The 20,401-nt window shown below is 40.2% G+C and overlaps 1 protein-coding gene across 3 annotated transcripts in view; it reads left to right on the top strand.

The window, feature by feature from the left end:
* TBC1D5 (TBC1 domain family member 5) overlaps positions 1-20,401 on the top strand; it is a 475,698-nt gene that overhangs the window by 441,622 nt on the left and 13,675 nt on the right. For all 3 annotated transcript variants that reach the window (XM_019535723.1, XM_019535731.1, XM_019535738.1), the window contains 2 exons: positions 17,620-17,699; positions 18,687-18,863. In XM_019535723.1, the coding sequence (XP_019391268.1) occupies positions 17,620-17,699; positions 18,687-18,863 (257 nt within the window). The remainder of the gene's footprint in view (positions 1-17,619; positions 17,700-18,686; positions 18,864-20,401) is intronic.

The raw sequence follows: 20,401 nt of genomic DNA, 5'->3' as shown, positions 1-20,401 counted from the left end.
ACAGCCTGGAAGATGATACAGCGTGCACCCTCAGCAAGTCTGCAGATGATACCAAGCTGGGGAAAGTAGTAGATACACTGGAGGGTAGGGCTAGGATTCAGAGTGACCTAGATAAATTGGTGAATTGAGATTTCTTTTGGCCCAACAAGGACAAATGCAAAGTCCTGCATTTAGGATGGAAGAATCCCATGCACCACTACAGTCTGGGGGCTGTCTGGCTGGGCAGAAGCTCTGCAGAAAAGGACCTAAGGGTTACAGTGGACAATAAGCTGAATATGAGCCAGCAGTGTGCCCTTGTTGCCAAGAAGGCTAATGGCATACTGGACTGCTTTGGTAGGTTTGTTGCCAGCAGGTCAAGGGAAGAAATTATTTCCCTCTATTTAGCACTGGTGAGGCCACATCTGGAGTACTCTGTTCAGTTTTGGGCCCCCTACTACAGAAAGGATGTGGACAAATTGGAGAGAGTCCAGCGGAGGGTGGCAAAAATGGTTCAGGAGCTAGGGAACATGATTAAGGAGAGACCAAGGGAACTGGGTTTATTTAATCTAGAGAAGAAGAGACTGAGGGGGGATTTAATAGCAGCCTTCAACTACCTGAAGGGGGGTTCCATAGAGCAGTGGTCTCCAAAGTGGGGTGTGCACACCCAAGGGGGTGCACAAGATGATCCATTGGGGTGCGGGAAGAAAATATTATAACTTCTATTTATATGCATCTTTATATAAAGATACATATATTGGGGGTGCATGCTCAAAAATGTTTTACTGATAGGGGTGCATGATCAAAAGAGTTTGGAGACCACTGCCATAGAGGATGGAGCTAAATTGTTCTCACTGGTGGCAGACGACAGAACAAGGAACAATGGTCTCAAGTTGCAGAATGGGAAGTTTAGGTTAGATATTAGGAAGGATTTTCTCACTAGGAGGATAGTAAAACACTGGAACAGGTAACCCAGAGAGGTGGTAGAAGCTCCATCCTTGGAGGTTTTCAAAACTCAGCTAGACAAAGCTTTGGCTGGGATGATCTAGTTGGGGATGGTTGGGCTAGCAGGGGATTGGGCTAGGTGACCTCCTGAGGTCCCTTCCAGCCCTAGTTTTCTATGATTCTGTGGATGGCCTCAAAAACAAAACTTTGTTGCGTTCCAGAGATAAGCATCCTAGCTGTATATAAAGTAGTGGGCATATGGATACAGATTCATTAACACAAGTTTTAATTCTGCCATTTGACACTCTCTAACAATTCAACTGCTGCAGCATCATCAATTTGAAGTCTTGTCAGTCTGTTACAGCAGAGCGGCTTATCTTTGATTCAGAGACGGAACACAGCCTTTCCTGATGTATAAATCTAATTCATGACACTGAGAAATATCAGTCCTGCCCAGTCCAATATTAATGTGAGATATGAAGGGAAAAGCTGATGAATTTGACAGTTCTTTCCGTAGTGGAAAAGGTGCCAAATTGTAAAATGTCATTTATCCTTATGAGAGTCTGGATGTGGTCTGTCATCAGTGTTTCTTGAATTAGAGACCTGTGAATTGCCTCCAGAAGAGACTCTGGATTTTATATCCAGCCCTCCAGCTTCAGAAATATGAAAGTCTTCAAGATGATTCCTAAATCACATAGTATTTGGAGGTCCTTTTTTTGGGAGGAAGATCAAAAGACAGTTCAATCTACATCTCCTGGCTGGAGTTTGTGGTTCCCCAGTGCTTTCCAGCATGTCTACATATTTTATTTTGGGAAATCTGACTAAGTTGCTCAGTTCAGTTATGCTACTGTTTACTTAAGTCCCCTCTACACATGTAGGTAAAGGTGCAGTTGGATCTAACGTATGATCCACAAATGCTTGGCAAGAGGTAAGGTTATGGGATTGCACAATAAATCCAATCGCACGTTATTGCTGGCGTAGGGGGAGCCAGATCCTGGGCTCCCCCTGCACTGTCAGGAGTCAGACTTATACAGCTGGGAGCCCCCTTTGCTGACAGGGCTCTCAGCCCTGGCTGTACGTCATGTGCAGCCGGGACTGGGATTTCCGCAACTGATGGGGCTTTTATTGGTAACTTTGGTGCAAGAACTAGATGTATACTAGTGAAACTTGTAGATGATGCAAAGCAAAGCTAGAAATATTACCAATAAAGAAGAGGATGATTGTTAGAATTAAATATCCTTGTGAAATAAAGCTATAGAAATGATGGGAAGTTTAATGGTATGAAAGTCATGCATTTAGGAACTAATGCAAATAATTTTTGCTTTAGGATGGGGGCTTATAAACTGGAGACAATAGAAGAAAGGGGCATGGATATACTGGTTGCTCACTGATGACCGTGAGCCATCAGTGTAATGCAGCCATTAAAAAGTCTAATGAGATTCTAGGATGTATTCGTAGCTAGACAAAGCTTTGGCTGGGATGATCTAGTTGGGGATGGTTGGGCTAGCAGGGGATTGGGCTAGGTGACCTCCTGAAGGTCACCTAGCCCAATAGGTGACTATCGAAGGCTTTAATAATATTACATTTGAGTATAGTCTGCAATTCTGATTACTGTGCTTAAAAAAAATAAATAAAAAGAATTTAAACTGGAACAGAGACAGAAGGGTTACTAAGAAATGTATGGGAATGGAAAACCAATCTTATAACAGGATATTAAAAGAGCTTGTCTTGTTTAGCCTAGACAAATAGAGATTGAAAAGGGATACGATTGCTTTTTATAAATACATTTGCAGAGCAAGCATCAGGAAGGTAGGGGAGCTAAGGAACTTGACTTCTTTCAAAATGGATCTAAGCAAGTTTTATGCAATGGATGGTATGATGAAATAGAGGCATAATTAATGCAATAATCAGTGTATGTAATGCATGAATTCAAGTACTTGGTATCTGCCTAATAGCACTGAAAGGAAGCTCAATTTCCATGTGAGTAATGTATGATAATCCTATGCTTCAGGGTCTCTGCTGATCACTTTTAGGGGCCAAAGATAATTTTTTCCCCCATGAAATACTTGGCCCCTTTTTTTGTTGTTTTGCTTTCTTGTTTGTTTTTGCCATCTTCTAAATCTGTAGAAATTTGCCAAAACTAGGGTAGATAACTTGGCTAGGGTGCACTGGTGCTTCTACCAGTACATAGAAATCTTTCTCATGCCCTCAGCATCAAATTGATCATCAGATTCAGTGTCAGGAAATGGTTTTCTATCATGTCTGATTGTCAAGGATAGTTTCTAGCATAGTCCTTCTCTTAGGATGATCTGAGCATAAGGTAACCAAACACATTTCCTTCCGTTGCAGAGGCAAGGCATTGACAGGACCCCTGTCTCTCATACTCTTTACCTCTGCACACTGTAGGGTTTTTATTTCCTTAGGGTTCTTTATGGCTGTGCTGCATGAGAGGGGTCAGAGTAGGCAATTTCATGGACCAATTAGCAAAATAGTCTGCAACCAGAAGGAACTAGACCTCCTGGCCCAGGATGCCCCTTCCAGTCTTAGGTTGCTGTATCATTATGGCTTCACTATTTGAATACTGGCAGGTTGCCTATGGTTGGTACATACATGTGCAGTCTTCATCAAATATATATACCACGGTACTGAGTTTTTGTTTTATTATGTATTACGCGATGAGATGGAAGGCTATGAAATTTATTTCTGGATAAAATGAAATGGAAATTAGAACTGATTCTGCTAGCTCAGGTTGAAAGAAAACACTCAGCTACAGAGGGAATGAGTAAAGTAAATTAGTTCCCTTTTTCTTGGGGCATAAGTAAAAGAATCCATATTTTATACATTCAATTTTGTTGAAAGTGCTGGAGGTAAAAAGGCCATCTCAGAACCCTGCCCTTGAATTCTGAGAGGGTTGTTCCTTTTATAAAAGAATTATGTTTTTAAAGAACATAAGAAGAGCTACCCCATTAAAGAAAACGAAAAACATATTTCATAGGTTTAAATAAAACCTGTTGCCCTAAAACAAAAAGTGACTGTATAGCTTGGTTTTCAGGGAACTGATTCTGTACATGCTCAGATCTGTTTAAGCACAACAGCATTTCTCCTCTTTCTGCTACATCTCCCTGAAGCACTCTTCTTGTTTTATACTATAAATGCTGCCAGTAAAATAATAAAAATTAGCAAACAGTAGCAAAGCAGTAACAAATTAAAGCAGTAGCAAATTATAAGTATATGGAATTACTCTGATAAGGGCAGAGCTTGCATATTCATTATATGAACTGTACTAACTTCCATTGTACACTTAAAGCATAGTTTTATAGTGTCATGCTGTTTCACTGGAAATTTGACTGTGTAAATGTCTTTGTTGTTTATGGCCTCAGTGATAAAAGGTTTTAAAGGAGATTTTGCAAACTTCTTTTTTGTGGTTGATATCTGGACTCTGAAAGGTGAGCAGGGTTCCTTCTTTTTCATGGTTCATCACTACATAGATGTCATAAAGATTGTTCACACTGAGTTAAAACCTCACATCAATTACAGGGCTATGCTTTCCTTTTACTCGTTTCTCGTTTTGAATATGCTTACTCACTGTCAAGCCTGGCTTTCTTCAGGGCAGAACCATACAGTGGGATCACTCTCGAGTCTTAGGGTAGCAGCAAAAGGCTCATCTGTGTTTGGCACCCATAAGTCAGTTTGCTCTGGGAATCGGATTTGTGGTTGACTAGAAAGAGTCAGCAACAGCTTCTTCAAAATAAATCATTATGTATTTATTCACTTAAAAGTGTATACCAACATTTCGCCATGCTGATCTGGGGGCCCTACTGTTGAGCAAACTCTGTCCTTCCCAATCATGCTTAGCATATGCCAGACCCAGAAACGGGTACTCACTCACTGTTGCTCCTCCCAAGGCCACTGATTCAGAGTGACAATGTGGGGATGTCCCAAAAGCAGATTCACTGCCTTGTGTATGTATTTGGTGAATGAGCAAGGGGACCAGGTGGGTGGAATATGCTTGAAAGCAATCTTCTCCACTTCCCCAGAGCATAGAGAAGCAAGATAACCACATCCTAAGTCACTATGCACAACTCTGTTCCACCTCCCACAGCAGCCACAAAACTGCTAAAATGTCCAGATTAATTGTCTTCATTTTGAATGTGGCCTGGTTTGTGCAACAGATGCAGTGGCACCACTAAAGCATACAGTGCAGTTTTGTGCTGGTGCATTCTTTTAAAACCATGCCAGTTAATTAGCATGAATTAAATTTCCTAGCTTAGGTCCACACTCACTAGCAAAAAGGGATAGAGCTGCCAAAATGAAGTTAGGCAACTCTGAAGAAGTTATTCTCTGAGGAAGACTGTTATATGAAAGTGGAGTGGAGCAGCAAGATAACTTTGTAAGGCCACTGTGAAATAACATCATAGTTTTGGCACAATTTTCAGGTAGTATACATATAGTCAATAGGTTTATTAAATCTAAAGAAGACATTGAGAAGCCTACAGAACAAAATGAAGACAAAGGGAAGGGACATTCTTCTAATGCAGTTTATTATTAATAGGGAAATAATTATGCCTTTCAATTCAGATCAATTTAATTTTAACTTTAAAGCACCAGTTCAGTATTACCAGTAATGCATCTTACTGATTTCTACATAAATGTTGTGAATTTGCTGTAGTTTGTAATTTCTTTTTTTTTTTTTGGCCAAATTAAATAAGTCTCTAATAAACTGCATTTTTTTCATTGTGCAAAACTCTTCTATATCCAGCAAACTGAGAAAGACTGTTCATTCTTTCTGCAGCCTAATTTTTCAGCAGTGATAAGATGGAAATTGCTCGTCTCTCACTGATAACTAGCTATACCTCACAAATGCCTAGATAAGAGCGTGACAGGTCTTACAAGTACAGCACCACCCCCTGTTGACAGATGCAACATTATTGCTTTATTGTGTTGGAGAGATGCTTCCAGTCCTGATTCAAGCAAAGCAAGAGAATAAAAGGCTTATGATGGATGGAGGAAACCAAGCAAATGCCATGTTTTTGTTTTGTAAAAAGAAGAAAGATAACTGAGGGGCACATAGCCATTAAATATAATTGGAAAATGCACACAAAATATAATGGAATACATCAGGATAACAGAAAACAATAAGAAATGGCATGCAGTGCCTTCCCTCCGCAGCCCCTGCTGATATATATGCACACAGAGGTTTACCCCATCCTCCCACCTCAAATTCAGGTTGCAAGTGGGAGAGTTTGCCACTTCAAGATCCATCCCTTAAGTGAGAAAACAAAAATAAAAAATCCTATAGTTCTAACAAAACCTTGACACTTTTGCTTGTGCAATAGATGAGCACTTCTAGCTGTATCTCAGTACAATTGTCCTTGCTAACATCTACACTTTGGGGCAGAATCCAAGGCAGCTGAGTCAGTACTATATACTGGAAATTTATTTTCTGTGTCCTATTCTAATATGAATTTTTTTTCATTAGATTCAGTTCATCTCAGAAAAGTCATAAACTGTCCAAGATTTAAATCATACGTACTCTGAATTTTAATTGTAAATGCATTGTAAGGTTTTTTTTATAACTGGAAGCACAACTTGTCCAGCATCACCACCACAGGAAACTATTTATTATTTCATAAAAATTTAAAGTAGCGCTTTGCCTGTGATAGTTATGTTATTAAGCATGTGAACATGTGCTTTTACTTCAGGCAAAGTTCATTTCTACTAATACAAATTATTTCACTTTCTTTAGCTTTATATTTTATGTGCATGTCCTAAATTATAAAAGTTTTCGTATGTTCTGGATTGTCATGCCTAGAATTTGGAGACATTAAAGTGTTAGTTCTTCATTCAACTGTCCTGAGCACCATTCCAGCTCTCCATGGGCCCAAATTTATATGAGGATTTTATGTAGCCATCAGTCACCACAGAACAGTGGTTCTCAACCTTTTTGAACTCAAAGCATTTCTCACTGGACTTGAGGCACCCCTCCATAACTTCCTTGAAGCCAGTTTCAAAAATGAATCTATATATTACCTCCTTGCAGGGAAGTGGGGATCATCCAGACAGAGATGAGCCTAAACCTGCATTTATCTGCTTAACTTAGCGCGTGTCTGCTTATCTCTTCACACCTTGCTATTCTGCTTCCATATCATGGCAAATAGCACATATCCAACTCTCTGTTGTCCTCCCTTGATAAGCTTATAGACTGCTACAAGGTCTCTCCTCAGACATCTCTTGTGAAGGCTGAAGAGATCCAGGTCCCTCAACCTCTCCAGATTCTCCGCATCCCTCTTGAAGTGCAGCGCCCAGAACTGGACACAGTACTCCAGCTGCGGCCTGACCAATGCCGCATAGAGGGGGAGCATCACGTCCCTCAATCTGTTGGTCATGCATCTGCTAATGCATGATAAGGTGTGATTGGCTTTATTGATGGCTTTGTTACAGTGCAGGCTCATGTTCATCATGAAGTCAACTATGACTCCAAGATCCCTTTCAGCTGCTGAGCTGCTGAGGAGGTCATCCCCCAACCTGTAGGTGTGCAGGGGATTCCTCCTCCCCTTGCAGTGGAGTACCTTGCATTTGCCTTTGTTGAATTGCATCCTGTTTTGTTCTGCCCATTGCTCCAACCTCTCCAGATCAGCCTGTATCCACTCCCTGCTCTCTGGTGTGTTGACTTTGCCCCATAACTTGGTGTCATTTGCAAACTTGGACAGGGTGCTCTCCACACCTTTGTCCAAATCGCTGATGAAGATATTAAATAACACCGGTCCAAGGACTGAAGGACCCCACTGCCCACCTCCCTGCAGGTCAAAAACAACCCATCCACCACCACTCTGAGTGCAGTCCCTAAGCCAGTTTGCCACCCACCTGACTGTGTAAGCATCTACTCCACAGCCTGCTAGCTTCCTTGTTAGAATAGGATGTGAAACTGTATCGAAGACTTTCGTAAAGTCCAGGTAGATGACATCTGCCTCAGCTCCAGTGTCAAGGCAGTGTGTTACCTGGTCGTAAAAGGCTATCAGGTTTGTCAGGCAGAATCTACCTGTGACAAACCCATGAAGTTCAGTAATTTGGGTCAAATATGAAAGCTAAAGATGACTGGAGTGCAAGACATAGTAATCTTAATTTTTGCATGAGGCCTCAACATAAGCAATTAGGATGACATCAAAATAGTAAAACTGCAACAACATTTGCAACAGGCTGACAGAAGGCACCATTCTGAGAGACAGCCAGCATGGCTTTGTTCCAGGTAGGTCGTTTCTGACCAACCTTATCTTCTATGACCAGGTGACACATCAGCCTGGATGGGTGGGGAGAAGTTGATGTCATTTGCTTAGAATTCAAAAAAGCCTTTGATTTGGTCTCCCATGATGTCCTCGTGGCAAAACTGGGGAACTGCGGCCTCGAAACGTTATGGTCCAATGGGTCGGGAACTGGCTCCATGGTCAAACTAAGAGTGATTATTGATGGAACCGAGTGAGCATGGCATATGGTGACCAGTGGCATCCCTCAGGGATAAGTACTCAGACCAGTACTCTGTAATATATTCATTAACAACCTGGATTTGGGTGTCAGAAATGAACTGGTTAAGTTTGCAGATAACACCATACTGGGGGGAAACATGAGCACAGTGGGGATTCAGGCTGACTTAGATAGGCTTGCAAGGTGGGCAGATACAAACCTGATAACCTTCAATATAGAGAAATGCAAGGTGCTCTACCTTAGGAGGAAAAACCCCTATCATACCTATCGGCTCAGCAGTGCTTCACTCACTAGCACTACATCTGAAAGAGACTTGGGGGTCATGACTGACCACAAGATGAATATAAGCCACTAGTGCAATGCTGCAGCTGGCAAAGCGACTAAAACCCTGGCTTGCATCTACTGATGTATCTCAAACAAGATGTCATTCTCCCACTTTATTTGGCCTTAGTGAGGCCACAGCTGGAGTACTGAATCCAATTCTGGGCTCCGAACTTTAAAAACGATGTGGAGAAGCTCAAGAGAGTCCAGAGGAGAGCCACATATGTAATCAGAGGTCAAGAGAGCAGGCCAAATGAGGAGAGGCTGAGAGGCACAGGACTCTTCAGCTTGGCTAAGTCTAGGCTATAAGTATATCAGGGATGGGCAACAGGACCTGGGAGACTGTCTGTTCAACAGGGCTCCCCCCGGGAAAACAAGGTCCAACGGTCACAATCTGCTGGAAGATCATTTTAGACTGGACACAAGGAGGAACTTCTTTACCATCCAAGTATGGGAATAGACTCTCCCCAGAAGTGGTGCAAGCACCTACTCTGGGCACATTCAAGATGCACTTGAATAATTATCTTGCTGGGGTCCTCTGACCCCAGCTGACTTACAAAATCTATTTAATAGTTATGAGTGTAAATACGTAGACATAAATGAAAAAGATCAGTAAGTGATGCTTTGATTAACATGAGTGATTCCTTAAAACCATTATCAAGTCTGTTCTATATCAGTTACCTATTCAAAGAACTCCTTTAACAATCTTTTAATAAAATGATTAAGAGTATACTCGTGTTAGGTCTTTTAATTATCAGTCTGTCTAGGTTTTTATACTGTATTTATCACAATGGCCGCTGAGCCCCCGTAAATTATTTTACATGTAAAATCAAGTTCCACTTTTAATGAGCTCAGCTAGACAAGCCTTTGAACTGGAAAACAAAAAATATGTTAGGAGTCTCAAAGATGTCTTTCCTATGTATAGCTTTTGCAATGCTAGGATTCAGTATCTACAGTGTACTGTAATGGCAAGCGAGTGCTTTATAGCATTGGAAGGTAGGGAGGTACAGTTGTCCAGTGGGTGAGGTTGCAGTTTCTAGCTGTTACAGCCAATGGCTTATAAACTTGTCACTAATGCAGAACTGGCTATTACTTACCTTGCATCTCAGACCAATGTAAATTTTTGTTTATGGTGTTTGGGGATTGCAGCAGGAGAGGAGACCATTTGGAAAATGGGAAGAAGGAAGGAAACTATTTTTCTGGCATGGATTTTTAATAAAAACTGTTTGAAACTGCTGAGAGTTTGGCAGTTTTAGAATTAGTCTCAGTAGAGATGGTGTGATGTGCAGATGGCGCCAGCTGTTGTATAAAAGATGCAAGTAATCGCATAGATCAAACCTGACTGATTATTAGTGACCAGCCCTGGCCCAAAGTACATAACGTTAGGTGGTGTGCAAGGAGATTCGTATCCCCTTGCTATTCCACAGCAACCAGGTACAAAAACTAATTAAATTTACATTCTCTGATGCTGCTCAAAGAAGCTAAGCTTGCACAGGGGAAGTACACACTGCAGTCTGTCAGAGTGGCATAGTGCTGTGCCCCTGTGGTATTCCCTTTTGATCTGTTGTGGCTGTAGAAGATGTCTGTTGGGTGCCTGTCCTGCCTGGGTGCACTGCCTACAACTTGAGGGGATGCAATAAGCACAATTTAACTTCTAATGGGTATGTCTGCTGTTATGGTCACTATTTAAAAAAAATCATCAACATTTGCAACTGTACATTCTTTTTCTGGTGCTGTAACCAGTGTCTCAGACGCCACAGCACGTTAATTGTTTTTACATTGTTGACTTTTTACAGCTGACCAATATATACGAGTACACAATATACAAGGCATATAACAATATAATGCACAAACGCACCCATGAAATATCGCAAGAGAGCGAACAAGAATCAGCTGAATGAAGCATGAAATAAGTTTGCACAACCTTTTATAAATTGTTCTATGACCTCACTGTGATGACTCTACAAGAGTGGGTGCTATTTAGAAGAGAATGAGTGTTATAAGAGATGGGTAGGAAGTAGAAGGAAAAAAAACAGAACTGAAGTGGACAGGTAAGCTAGTAGGCATCTTCAAGCTACTGGTTTCCCTACCTCCCTCTGCTATCTCCTGATTTTCTGTCAACAGCAAAGCCTTGTCTACTATCATGTCTTCTTACTTCAGGTCCTCAAAACAATGAAAACAAAACCATATCTTTTTGCTGATAAGTCAGAGGTGGCAAACTGGTCACTGCCTACATTACTGTGGCTGCTGCTGCACAAGATGCTGACTGCGCAGTTACCCAAGTTACTGTGCAGTGGTGTCCACGAATGGCTTTATTATGACACTGACTGCACAGTAGCCCAAGGGTACTGCATAGTAATGTCACGTCATGGTTTCTGCCATGCAACACTACTGTGCAGTCATCTCAGATGACTGCACAGTCAGCGTCTTGTGTAAACTCAGTCTCTGTTTAATATCATTAGTGTTCTTCATTTCAATGACCTTTCCTGTTCGTAATCCACTAAAGCAGATCATTCTTTGTTATACATGCACTTATCTTGCAGATTAGTCACTTCCTGTGTTAACAAAGGATTTCCAAAAATCTGGAAAGTTCTGTTATGGATTCCCTCAGTTGACACTTTTGTTGCTGCTGCATAAAATTCTACGACATAATGGATAGGCTCCCTGCAAAATAGCTTGTGTTTAAGTCCATAGAGTCTAACTGGTTCCTTTCCCTGTGTCCTGGAGCAAGCAGTGTGTATACTACCTTCCCAATGCTGCAGTCATGTTTTATAGATCTGTCACTTGTTGGTTCTCCTGAAAATGTAGATCCCATATTTGCCATATTGGTGTAGAGGCAAAAGGAATCAGAACTTACGGTAGAGATGATTTTCTTCTATTAGACCAACTAGATTTTTGCCAAAAAAAATCTTTAATTGCAAGCTTTCGGCACAAACACCCTTCTTCAGGCATAGGAGAAAAGATTGTAAAAGTTCTTCTGGGTAGAATTGAAAGTTCATATTTCATAGGAGAGCTGAAGGTATGGTAAAATCTCCTGTTGGGGACAGTTCATTTTATATGAAGACTAGGCTCAGAGAAAAGCTGGAGTAGTCCATTTACCTTGAAGTTGTTTGGTGGTAAGCAGGATGGAGTCATATTTTCTTCTGGTTATGTATCTTATTTAACCAGAAGGAAATAGAACTACATCCTGCTTATCAGCAAACACCAGAACTCTCCTATGAAATATGAGCTGTCATTTCTACCCAGGAGAACTTTTACGGTTGGTCAAAATCTAATTGGGCTAAAAAAACGATATCATCTCTACCACAAGTTCTGATTCCTTAAGTGGTTTGTTACTTGGTTTAGAGTTACACCTCTCCAGGACAAGATCATCTCTAATCCACCTAATTTTGCTCCTATTCCATTAAGTGTGGCGATTTCATAGACATTTGGGCTGGAAGGGACCCCAGAGGATCATCGAATCCAGCCCCCTGCCCCAGGGGCAGGAAGTCAGCAGGGATCATAGGATCCCAGCAAGATAAGCATCCGTATGCTCCTTGAAGGCGTTCAAAGTGGGACCTGAGCCCCGAGGGGCCTGATGCTTTTTTTTCTCTGGAGCTCAACCCCTGCACCACCATTGGCCAGGTACCACCTGAGCTCCAAGAGGCCCACTCCTTTTTTTTTCTTTTTTCCCTCCTGTCTTCCCCGTGCTGCCCCTGCCTGGGTTGCCACCTGGCCTGGGACCACCTGAGCTTTGAGGGGCCCGATCCTTTGACTCTTCTTTTAACTTGCAGTTTACTAAAACCCTACAGATCCCTTGCTGCTGCCATTCCCATTTTGGATTTGTGCATTTGATTGTTTTTCCTTAAACAAATGATCCAATAGAATCCAAAAAGAACTAGCAAAAATAAAAGGAATTTTGAAAGTTCTAAAAGTTTGAAATAAAACCGATCCTCTGGACTTTTCTTTTTATCTCAAAACAAGCACAGAGTAAGTAGAGTGGTTCATGTTCAGAGAACAGGACCACAATTAAGAAGACCCAGAATAAAAGCTACCTCACCTTAGAAACGTTTTACACAAGCTCCTAGTCCTTCTCCTTCTCATCAAACTTCTAGTGGCAAGTCACAGTTGTGCAGGTGAAGGACAATCAGAAATGATTTTTTACCTTAAGGTGCTCCACTAAGCTAAACAACACTATACCAATTAACATTTGTGTGGCTTACAGCATAAGGTGTAACATCGCCCAAAGAGAAAAGGCCTTTTCTACACTTTCCACCTGTGAGCTTTTGTGGTTTATTTTACTGTTTTATCTTTATGCAGAAAATGATAAATGATCTTCCATTTAAAGTGGAGAAATTAGCTGAGGAAATGGAAATCTCAAATTTCTTAAATAGCTATTTCAAAATTGAATTTTCATGTGACGTGGATATTCTGTTCCATTAAGTGCCAGAACAGGAAATGGAAGTATAATTCATCTTAATTTTGAACTTTTATAACCTAGAGGGTGTATTTTTACCACATTTTTTATCTGATATGCTGTTTATCTTTGGCTGTATGAAAATGTCAAAAAAAATGGTATGACCTACATTTTGAATTTACTGAGGTTTTAAACACAGTACCACACATTATTTCATACCATTAAAAGACCTTTTGGGAGGTTTATCTTGTCTACGTTGGAAATAGTTATCAAATAATTGGACAGGTTTCTACAGTATTTATCTCGTTGCTTTACAGATAGTGTGTTATTCTTAAACAGTTGCATAATACACTTTCAATAGTTAATATGCCCGTTAAAAACAAGCAGCCTTTGTTTGTTATGGTAGCTAAATGTTAGTGAGTGCATGTGTTACGTGGCAGTATTGCTCTTTAAGATGAGCTCAGAGCTGTTCAGAGGATGGTGACTTCACTTTGTACTCACTTTTTAATGTTTAAGTGTTGGTTGTTTCATCCTGGAATGAAGTTCTCTTTCCCACACAGCTCTGAATCAGACAGAGCAGGCTGGAACCTGGTTTTCCAGTGTCCTGTGACATTGCCCTAACCCAAATCTATAGAATGTGACACTTTCTCCACATTTTTGGTCTGTTTCCTTCCCATCAACTCTGACAGAAGCTTTGCTGAAAATAGATGCATGTTTGCAGAAGTGTTTTGGATTCTATGAAATGAAATTTTGCAGAAAATCTTCAAATCAACAATGAATGAAGTATATGATGTGTCCTACTCTGCTCCTAGCTTCTTGTTCACTTTTAAATTACATCCATGTCACAGTATGGCTAAGAGAAATATTTATTGCACAGAAATAGATGTAATTGGTTTTGCAATTAATTGATAAATCATAAAATTCAATTGTGCTTCAGTAGGTGATGTCATTGTTCCAGATAGAAAAATGTCCTCAGATTTTATTTGATTATGTTGATGCACACGGATACCAATGCACATAAATATTTTACTATTTTATAATAAAGTATAACATAAACATTACAATTCTGTGATAAAGTAGCAGATGGAAGAAATACTAGAAAGGAGCTCTTCACTGTATTGCCACTTCCTTTATGTGCAGAAAATTAAAAGGTATAGAAAGATTTCAAACTATGGGGAAAAAATTAAAAGTGTATCTTTTTAATATAGAAAATCCCATCTGCCATCACCTTTGGTGTTTTTCCTAAGTTCTTCACCCCGTAATAGTTTTGTTTTACTCAGCCTGGTATCTTTCACATTTATATTATATACATGTGTCTAACTTTAATCAAGACTTTATTTTGGTACATCCTTCTTCAGTATTAAAACTCTTCTTACGGAAGCTTTGATGTAACTAGCATGTACGATGCAGGTTTATAACCACCTGGATATAGGAAGCCATAATAACAACTTTATGGTTAAGGTGGCAGTTTTCTTTATAATTACATTTATAAATCTCATTTTTTTTTTTTCCAAACAAGGAATACTGTGTGTGCCTAAAATTTGCTTCTAGGAATTTCTTAACAGAACAGTGGTGCTTTCAAACATACACATACAGAACTGTAAAAATAAAATAAATAAATAAATGAAAATGAAAGTGAGAGAATGGACAGAAGTAGTATAGTAGGAAAATAAGTGAAGTGTCCATAGCTCCCACTTACAGAAGGGCATAGACTGACTGCGCTTGCTGGGTGAACACGGAGAGACACTTGTGTTGCTGTTCATGCTTCTCTGCCTCTCTCTGCTGCCACTTCAATAGGAGGTTGAGACCCACAGTATGAAATGATTTGGAAATACAATTTTATCATTTAAAACTTTGATTGTATGGATTGAAAATTGACCATAAAATATATTAAACAACCAGCATATCCAACAAATAAAGCAAACATCCAAATTCCTCAATTAAGCAGAGTATGCTAACAGTAGGTCCCACTGTGTTTCCAAGCTTTAACTCTCTTGATTTTCTGTCTTAAGCGCATTGTAAATCTTGCTAAAGTAGAAGTGTGATGTGAGAATTGTATTAATTTTAGTGGCTGCAATTATATTTTATTGTGGAAGTTAGTTCTCAAAATATAGAAAATATATTGTTTCCTCAACACATGTAACCTTTCCCATCTCATTGGTGTTTTAATGTATTAAATTTTGAATGCCAACTTAAGAAAAAATAGTTTTGGGTTTTTGTGTGTGTGTGTGTGTGTGTGTAAGAGAATAAAAAGAAATTACAATGGAATAGAAATTACAATGGAATATTTTACAATCACATGGAATGTCTTGCATCTTATTCTCTTAGTATTTGAAAGGTCAGTGTTCCACACTGAGTCTTTAGTAGGTTTGTGGTAAGCTGTGAATTATTTATTTTCTCTTTCTGCTCTATCCCTTTTGTCATCTTGCATACCTGAGGTTTAGAATGCATCTTTCTATGCATCTGGGAAATAATGTTATAAAAACATTAAATAAAAACCTGAGAAATGAGAAAGTTGATTAAAACCTGATGGTTTAGGTTTTTTATTGTTCAGGATTTTTTTACCCAAATATTAAGGTAGACTTTTGGTGCTAGAGAGATCACAGAACTCTTTTTATAGCAGAAATACAGGATACATTTGACAGATAGTCAGAACTTAATGTATTATCTCAACTTGTGCTAGATATTGAAGTTTTGCCAGAAACTATTACTACTATTAATTTAATATATTAAGAGACTAAAACCACGATGATGAAGGATCAAAATAATGAAGAAAACAAAAGAATCCTTGCTTTGTATTTATTGCAGTCTGTATAATACAACGTCCTGATGATGTACTTTGGAATATGTTGCTAGCCAGGTTTTTTTATTTTTATATTTTTGTCTGTTGATTCTGTTCATAGCTACAGTCGACTTCCATGTACTGGACAAACATAAATAATGTAAATATAGGGTTTTTTTTATTTAGATGGGCTGCTAACATGGATGCCATGCCACCTTCAGCCATTCCTATTCTGTTTACTTCTAGTCGCATCTTCAACATTTTACATAGCATATAGTTCTTCACCACTTTCCCTTTTTGGGAGATGTCTTGTCTTTTTCTTCCTTTAAACCAGCCCTGGCCATGTGTGCTGTATGCAGTCCACAGAGGTCTCTGCTGTGAGCTGTACATGATGTGCACCTAATTTGGGCACATGCTGAATATGGCATCCACGCCAGATCAGCCCTGTATGCTGGATCTAGGGATGGTTCAGTTCATCACACCCATACTGCTGCACGCTACACATGGAGCTGGTGCTGGCACTGACTCATGCTACATGTGGTGCCCAGGGCTGGAGGACGTACCATGCTTGCTGCAAGCAGTGTGCATGGCCGGTCTAGAGCATAGGCTGGATGTGATGTCTGCAAGTGGACCAGCCAAGTGGGCTGAATCCAGCATGTAGGGCTGGTCTGTGGGTCCCAATCTAGCCCACAGACCAGCCCATTGCCCAGGGTGGATAAGTTTGATTCCTCTACTTTAAACCTCTCTGGTGTTTTCATTTACTTGCTGGCTGAAAAACCTCCTACAGGTACTTCAACAGTCCTACAGTCCTGTGTAAATTGCAGCAGCAGTCTCTCCAATCTGCCTTACGGCCTGCAGCACTGCCCAGACTTTCCATGGCATGTTTTTCTGCAGCTCAACTTGTGACATTCCCATCCTGCCCTCAGCTCTGACCTCAAAGTGATCTTCTGAGGACAGTGTTAGAGCTTCTAGGCAAGTCATTTTTCTTACAGATATAAGGCTTCAGAGCTCTTTTACTTTGCCTCTTTTACCCATCATAAAGAAGTTGAGTGGAAGTGAGGATTTCAGCTACTCTAGCATTAACTCTGGACTACAGCTGTCATGCACATACTTAATTCAGTTCAAGGGGTGCATTTAATGCCATTGTTATATATATTTCCAAGCAGTTCCTGGACAAAGTTAGGACTTTTAAACTGGAAACCCAGAGCAAAGTGGAAACAGTACTGCAGGTGATTAAGTTCCTAGCTCCCAGTGTTCTTCAAAGACACAAGAGTTGTATATGTCTTAGGGTACATCCAACAGTGGTACAACAGGGACTCCGGTGATTCTGGTGCCTAGCTTTGGCCAATCTTGTTTTTCTCATCTCCTTTCAAAACTGGTAAAAGTGCCAGACCATAGCCCTGCACATGTATGCCTAAACTTGTCTGTCACAGGGATTCTCATTGTTTGTTTCTAAATACCTATGTGTTGGTCTAAATACCTACAGGGGTCTAAAGCGGGGATGGTAGGTCTTCAGGACCTCCACTCCTCCATACTCTTGCCTAGGCATACGCATCAAAAGACTTGGTGTGATGGACTCCATACAAGCAGATTCATCAGGCCCCTGAGTAGAACTCTTATGGGTACACCATGATCCAGAAGATCAACAATTGCCTAAATGTTGACTGTAAGTTAGTAGCAGATGATGTGATTGTTTAAAAATACTGTGTTTTTGTTATAGGAAATATTCAAGAAGTCATATTACAAGAACACTTGGAGAAAGAAGATGAAATTCTGGTATCCCTGGCTGGTTTGAAACAGGTACAGATACAAACTGAATTAAGTTGCTCACATTTTTTTAATGGTAGTGAAAACATTTTTCAATTCTGCATTTCTTCTATCATAGAGCTATCCCTTGATTTGCAAATGCTAACGTGTGGAGTTTTGTTAAGCATTGTTTTCTGAAGAGTGATACTGAGTTTCTAAGAAGTCTGTGAGGACTTGGAAGTGAAACTGGTGTAGCCTGATATAGCCTGACCCACAGTTCTGGGCTTCATCTACCCACTATACTATCATTCCTCTCAGTGCCTAGCATATGTTGTATTCAGTATTAATTTTTTTCACATTACAAAAATAAAATATTACAGTCTTTTTCTTTTTTTTTTTTAAAAAGTACTGTATGCTTGTCATAAGACAGGGGGAGCACCTATCTCTTAACACTTTTTCTCTGAATACATAATACCCTGTGTTAGCTTTGAAATGTATTTCATTAGAAATACCATGATGTATGTTAATTATGTAAGTACAGTGTCAAGGAGAATAGGATCAGTTTATTCTTTTTAAGTCTCTTGGGTACTTTCTGCTTTTTTGCAGTTTCCAGTAGAAGCACATTTCACTGGTGCCTTTTTTTTTTTTTTAAGTCATTGCTAGTGGTAACTTTAATGCAATTTTCTTTAGAAATGGTGGGTGCCGGTTAATCAAATGTCCCAGTTATCTGAGAGTTGCATTTATCTCCAGCCGGGCAGGTTGGAGGCATCTTTGCCTGTTCGGTCCACCACCGTGTCCGATGCACCAGGGCTTTCACTCCCTTGTGTCAATGTGCCAGGGGACAGGGAGGGGGACTTTTGCTTTTGCCACATCGATCAGCATGCCAGTTAATAGAGCATTCCAGACGGTAAAGTGACAGATAACACAGCTTTTACTGTACAAAGAAAATAGTGCATGGAAGTTGGTTACCAGCTTTTGGTATGTTTGAATAAACTTCAAATATTTTAGAATTCTATTTTTCACTTCCTCTTCAACAAATAGATCAAGGATATTCTGAAGGGTTCTCTGCGTTTCAATCAGAGTCAGCTGGAGGCAGAAGAAAATGAGCAGATCACGATAGCAGATGATCATTACTGTTCTACAAGTCAAAACAAGGAGACGGAGGATTCCCTAAAAGGACCTGTTTTGATGAAGCCATGCTCGCTTTCAGCATGTCAGGTAAGGGGACAACCACATCATCCAAGTTACTGGTAGAATGAGCCAGACATTTTCTGAAAACATCGATTCATCAAAACCAAAGCTCTTCACGAAAACCTCTTAGTTTCCACTAACTTTCACTGAAATGGAGCCAAGGTCCATCAGAAACTTACCTGGGTTCCTGACAGCTCACATGGAGGGAAGCTTGAGAGTCTTGGCTTCCTAGAATCTCATCATATGAACTGTCCCAAGGTCAGGTATCGCAGGGCTTCTAAACCTCCTCTCCCAACCAGGGACCTGGCACCTTGGGACCCACAGTTTTTCAGCTTCAGGACAGTTTAATTTTAGATTTTTTTACCACGTGAAAATACAGCGTATGGGGGGGGGGACTCTCATTTGCATTAGTCTTCCCCTGGTTTAAATGTGCAGATGATGCTTTTTGGCCCTTCTTGGTCCTTTTTCTTGTTTGTCTGTTTCCCTCTTCCTCTGCTGTTGGAGATTCTGTTCTGATAGATGACATCTCACTCTGCTAAAGGCACAATTCTCTGTGCTGCCTGTATGACAATAGAAGGTTTTTAGTTGTTAAGTGATGGCATATGGATGGTTGTCCATGCACAAACCTGCTCCCACAGAAGCCAGTTGCAAAACTCCGGTTGACTTGCTTGGTGCAGAAATGGGTCTATCATGCACAGCTAAATCAAGTGCAATTGTTGTAAGCTTGTTGCCAAATAAACTATTTTCTAGGTTGTTTTTCAATACATTTTTTACATAAAAAAGTTTGAAATATATTGCAGAGAAAGGTGTTATTGATGCTGGGAATTTATAAACAATGATAATCATTTCCATAGTGATTGACACTTTTGATGCCACTGTCCCCTAGAATGCCATTATCTAGCAACTGGATTATCTACATTGCCCAGTCTGCATTTTCTCATTTCATGGTGAGATTAGCAGCAGTTGTGATAGGCTCCTTTCTAATGGAGGCTTAATTGAATGGATCTAGGATCTTATGAGCAATCATTTTATATACGTAGATAGTGTCCCATAGTAGCACATCAGCAGACTTCTGGAGTTAAATCTGCCACAGCTCACCACCCATGTTGTTGATGTCAGCAACCCAGGGATATCAAGACCAGCATTGTCACTCCCATAGCCACAGTAGAGTCTCTACTCGGTTTTCTAGAACAACTTCTTGAATCGACTTGGGGGTGCCAAAGGAGTAAATGAGAACAAATAGAAAAACAGAGTTTGTCTTAAACTAGCAAAGTTAGGTGCTGTGACTTATAACCCAGAAATCTCTTGCTAGTAACTTGTTAAAAATCGTAATAAAAATGAAAGTGCCTGTTATTTTATTTAGATACAAAGATACAAATGTTAGTCGGCACTGCTTTAACCATTGTAATTACAACTAGTCTCTTCAATCATATTAAAGGCCTTATTTCATAGACATCAGGGCTGGAAGGGACCTTGGGAGATCATCGGGTCCAGCCCCCTGCCCAAAGGGCAGGAAGTCAGCTGGGGTCATAGGATCCCAGCAAGATAAGCATCCAATTTACTCT

This window comes from Crocodylus porosus, unplaced genomic scaffold, assembly GCF_001723895.1.
Source record: "Crocodylus porosus isolate Cpor-Errol unplaced genomic scaffold, CroPor_comp1, whole genome shotgun sequence".
Lineage (NCBI taxonomy): Eukaryota > Metazoa > Chordata > Crocodylia > Crocodylidae > Crocodylus > Crocodylus porosus.
This window is presented reverse-complemented; position numbering and strand designations above follow the sequence as displayed.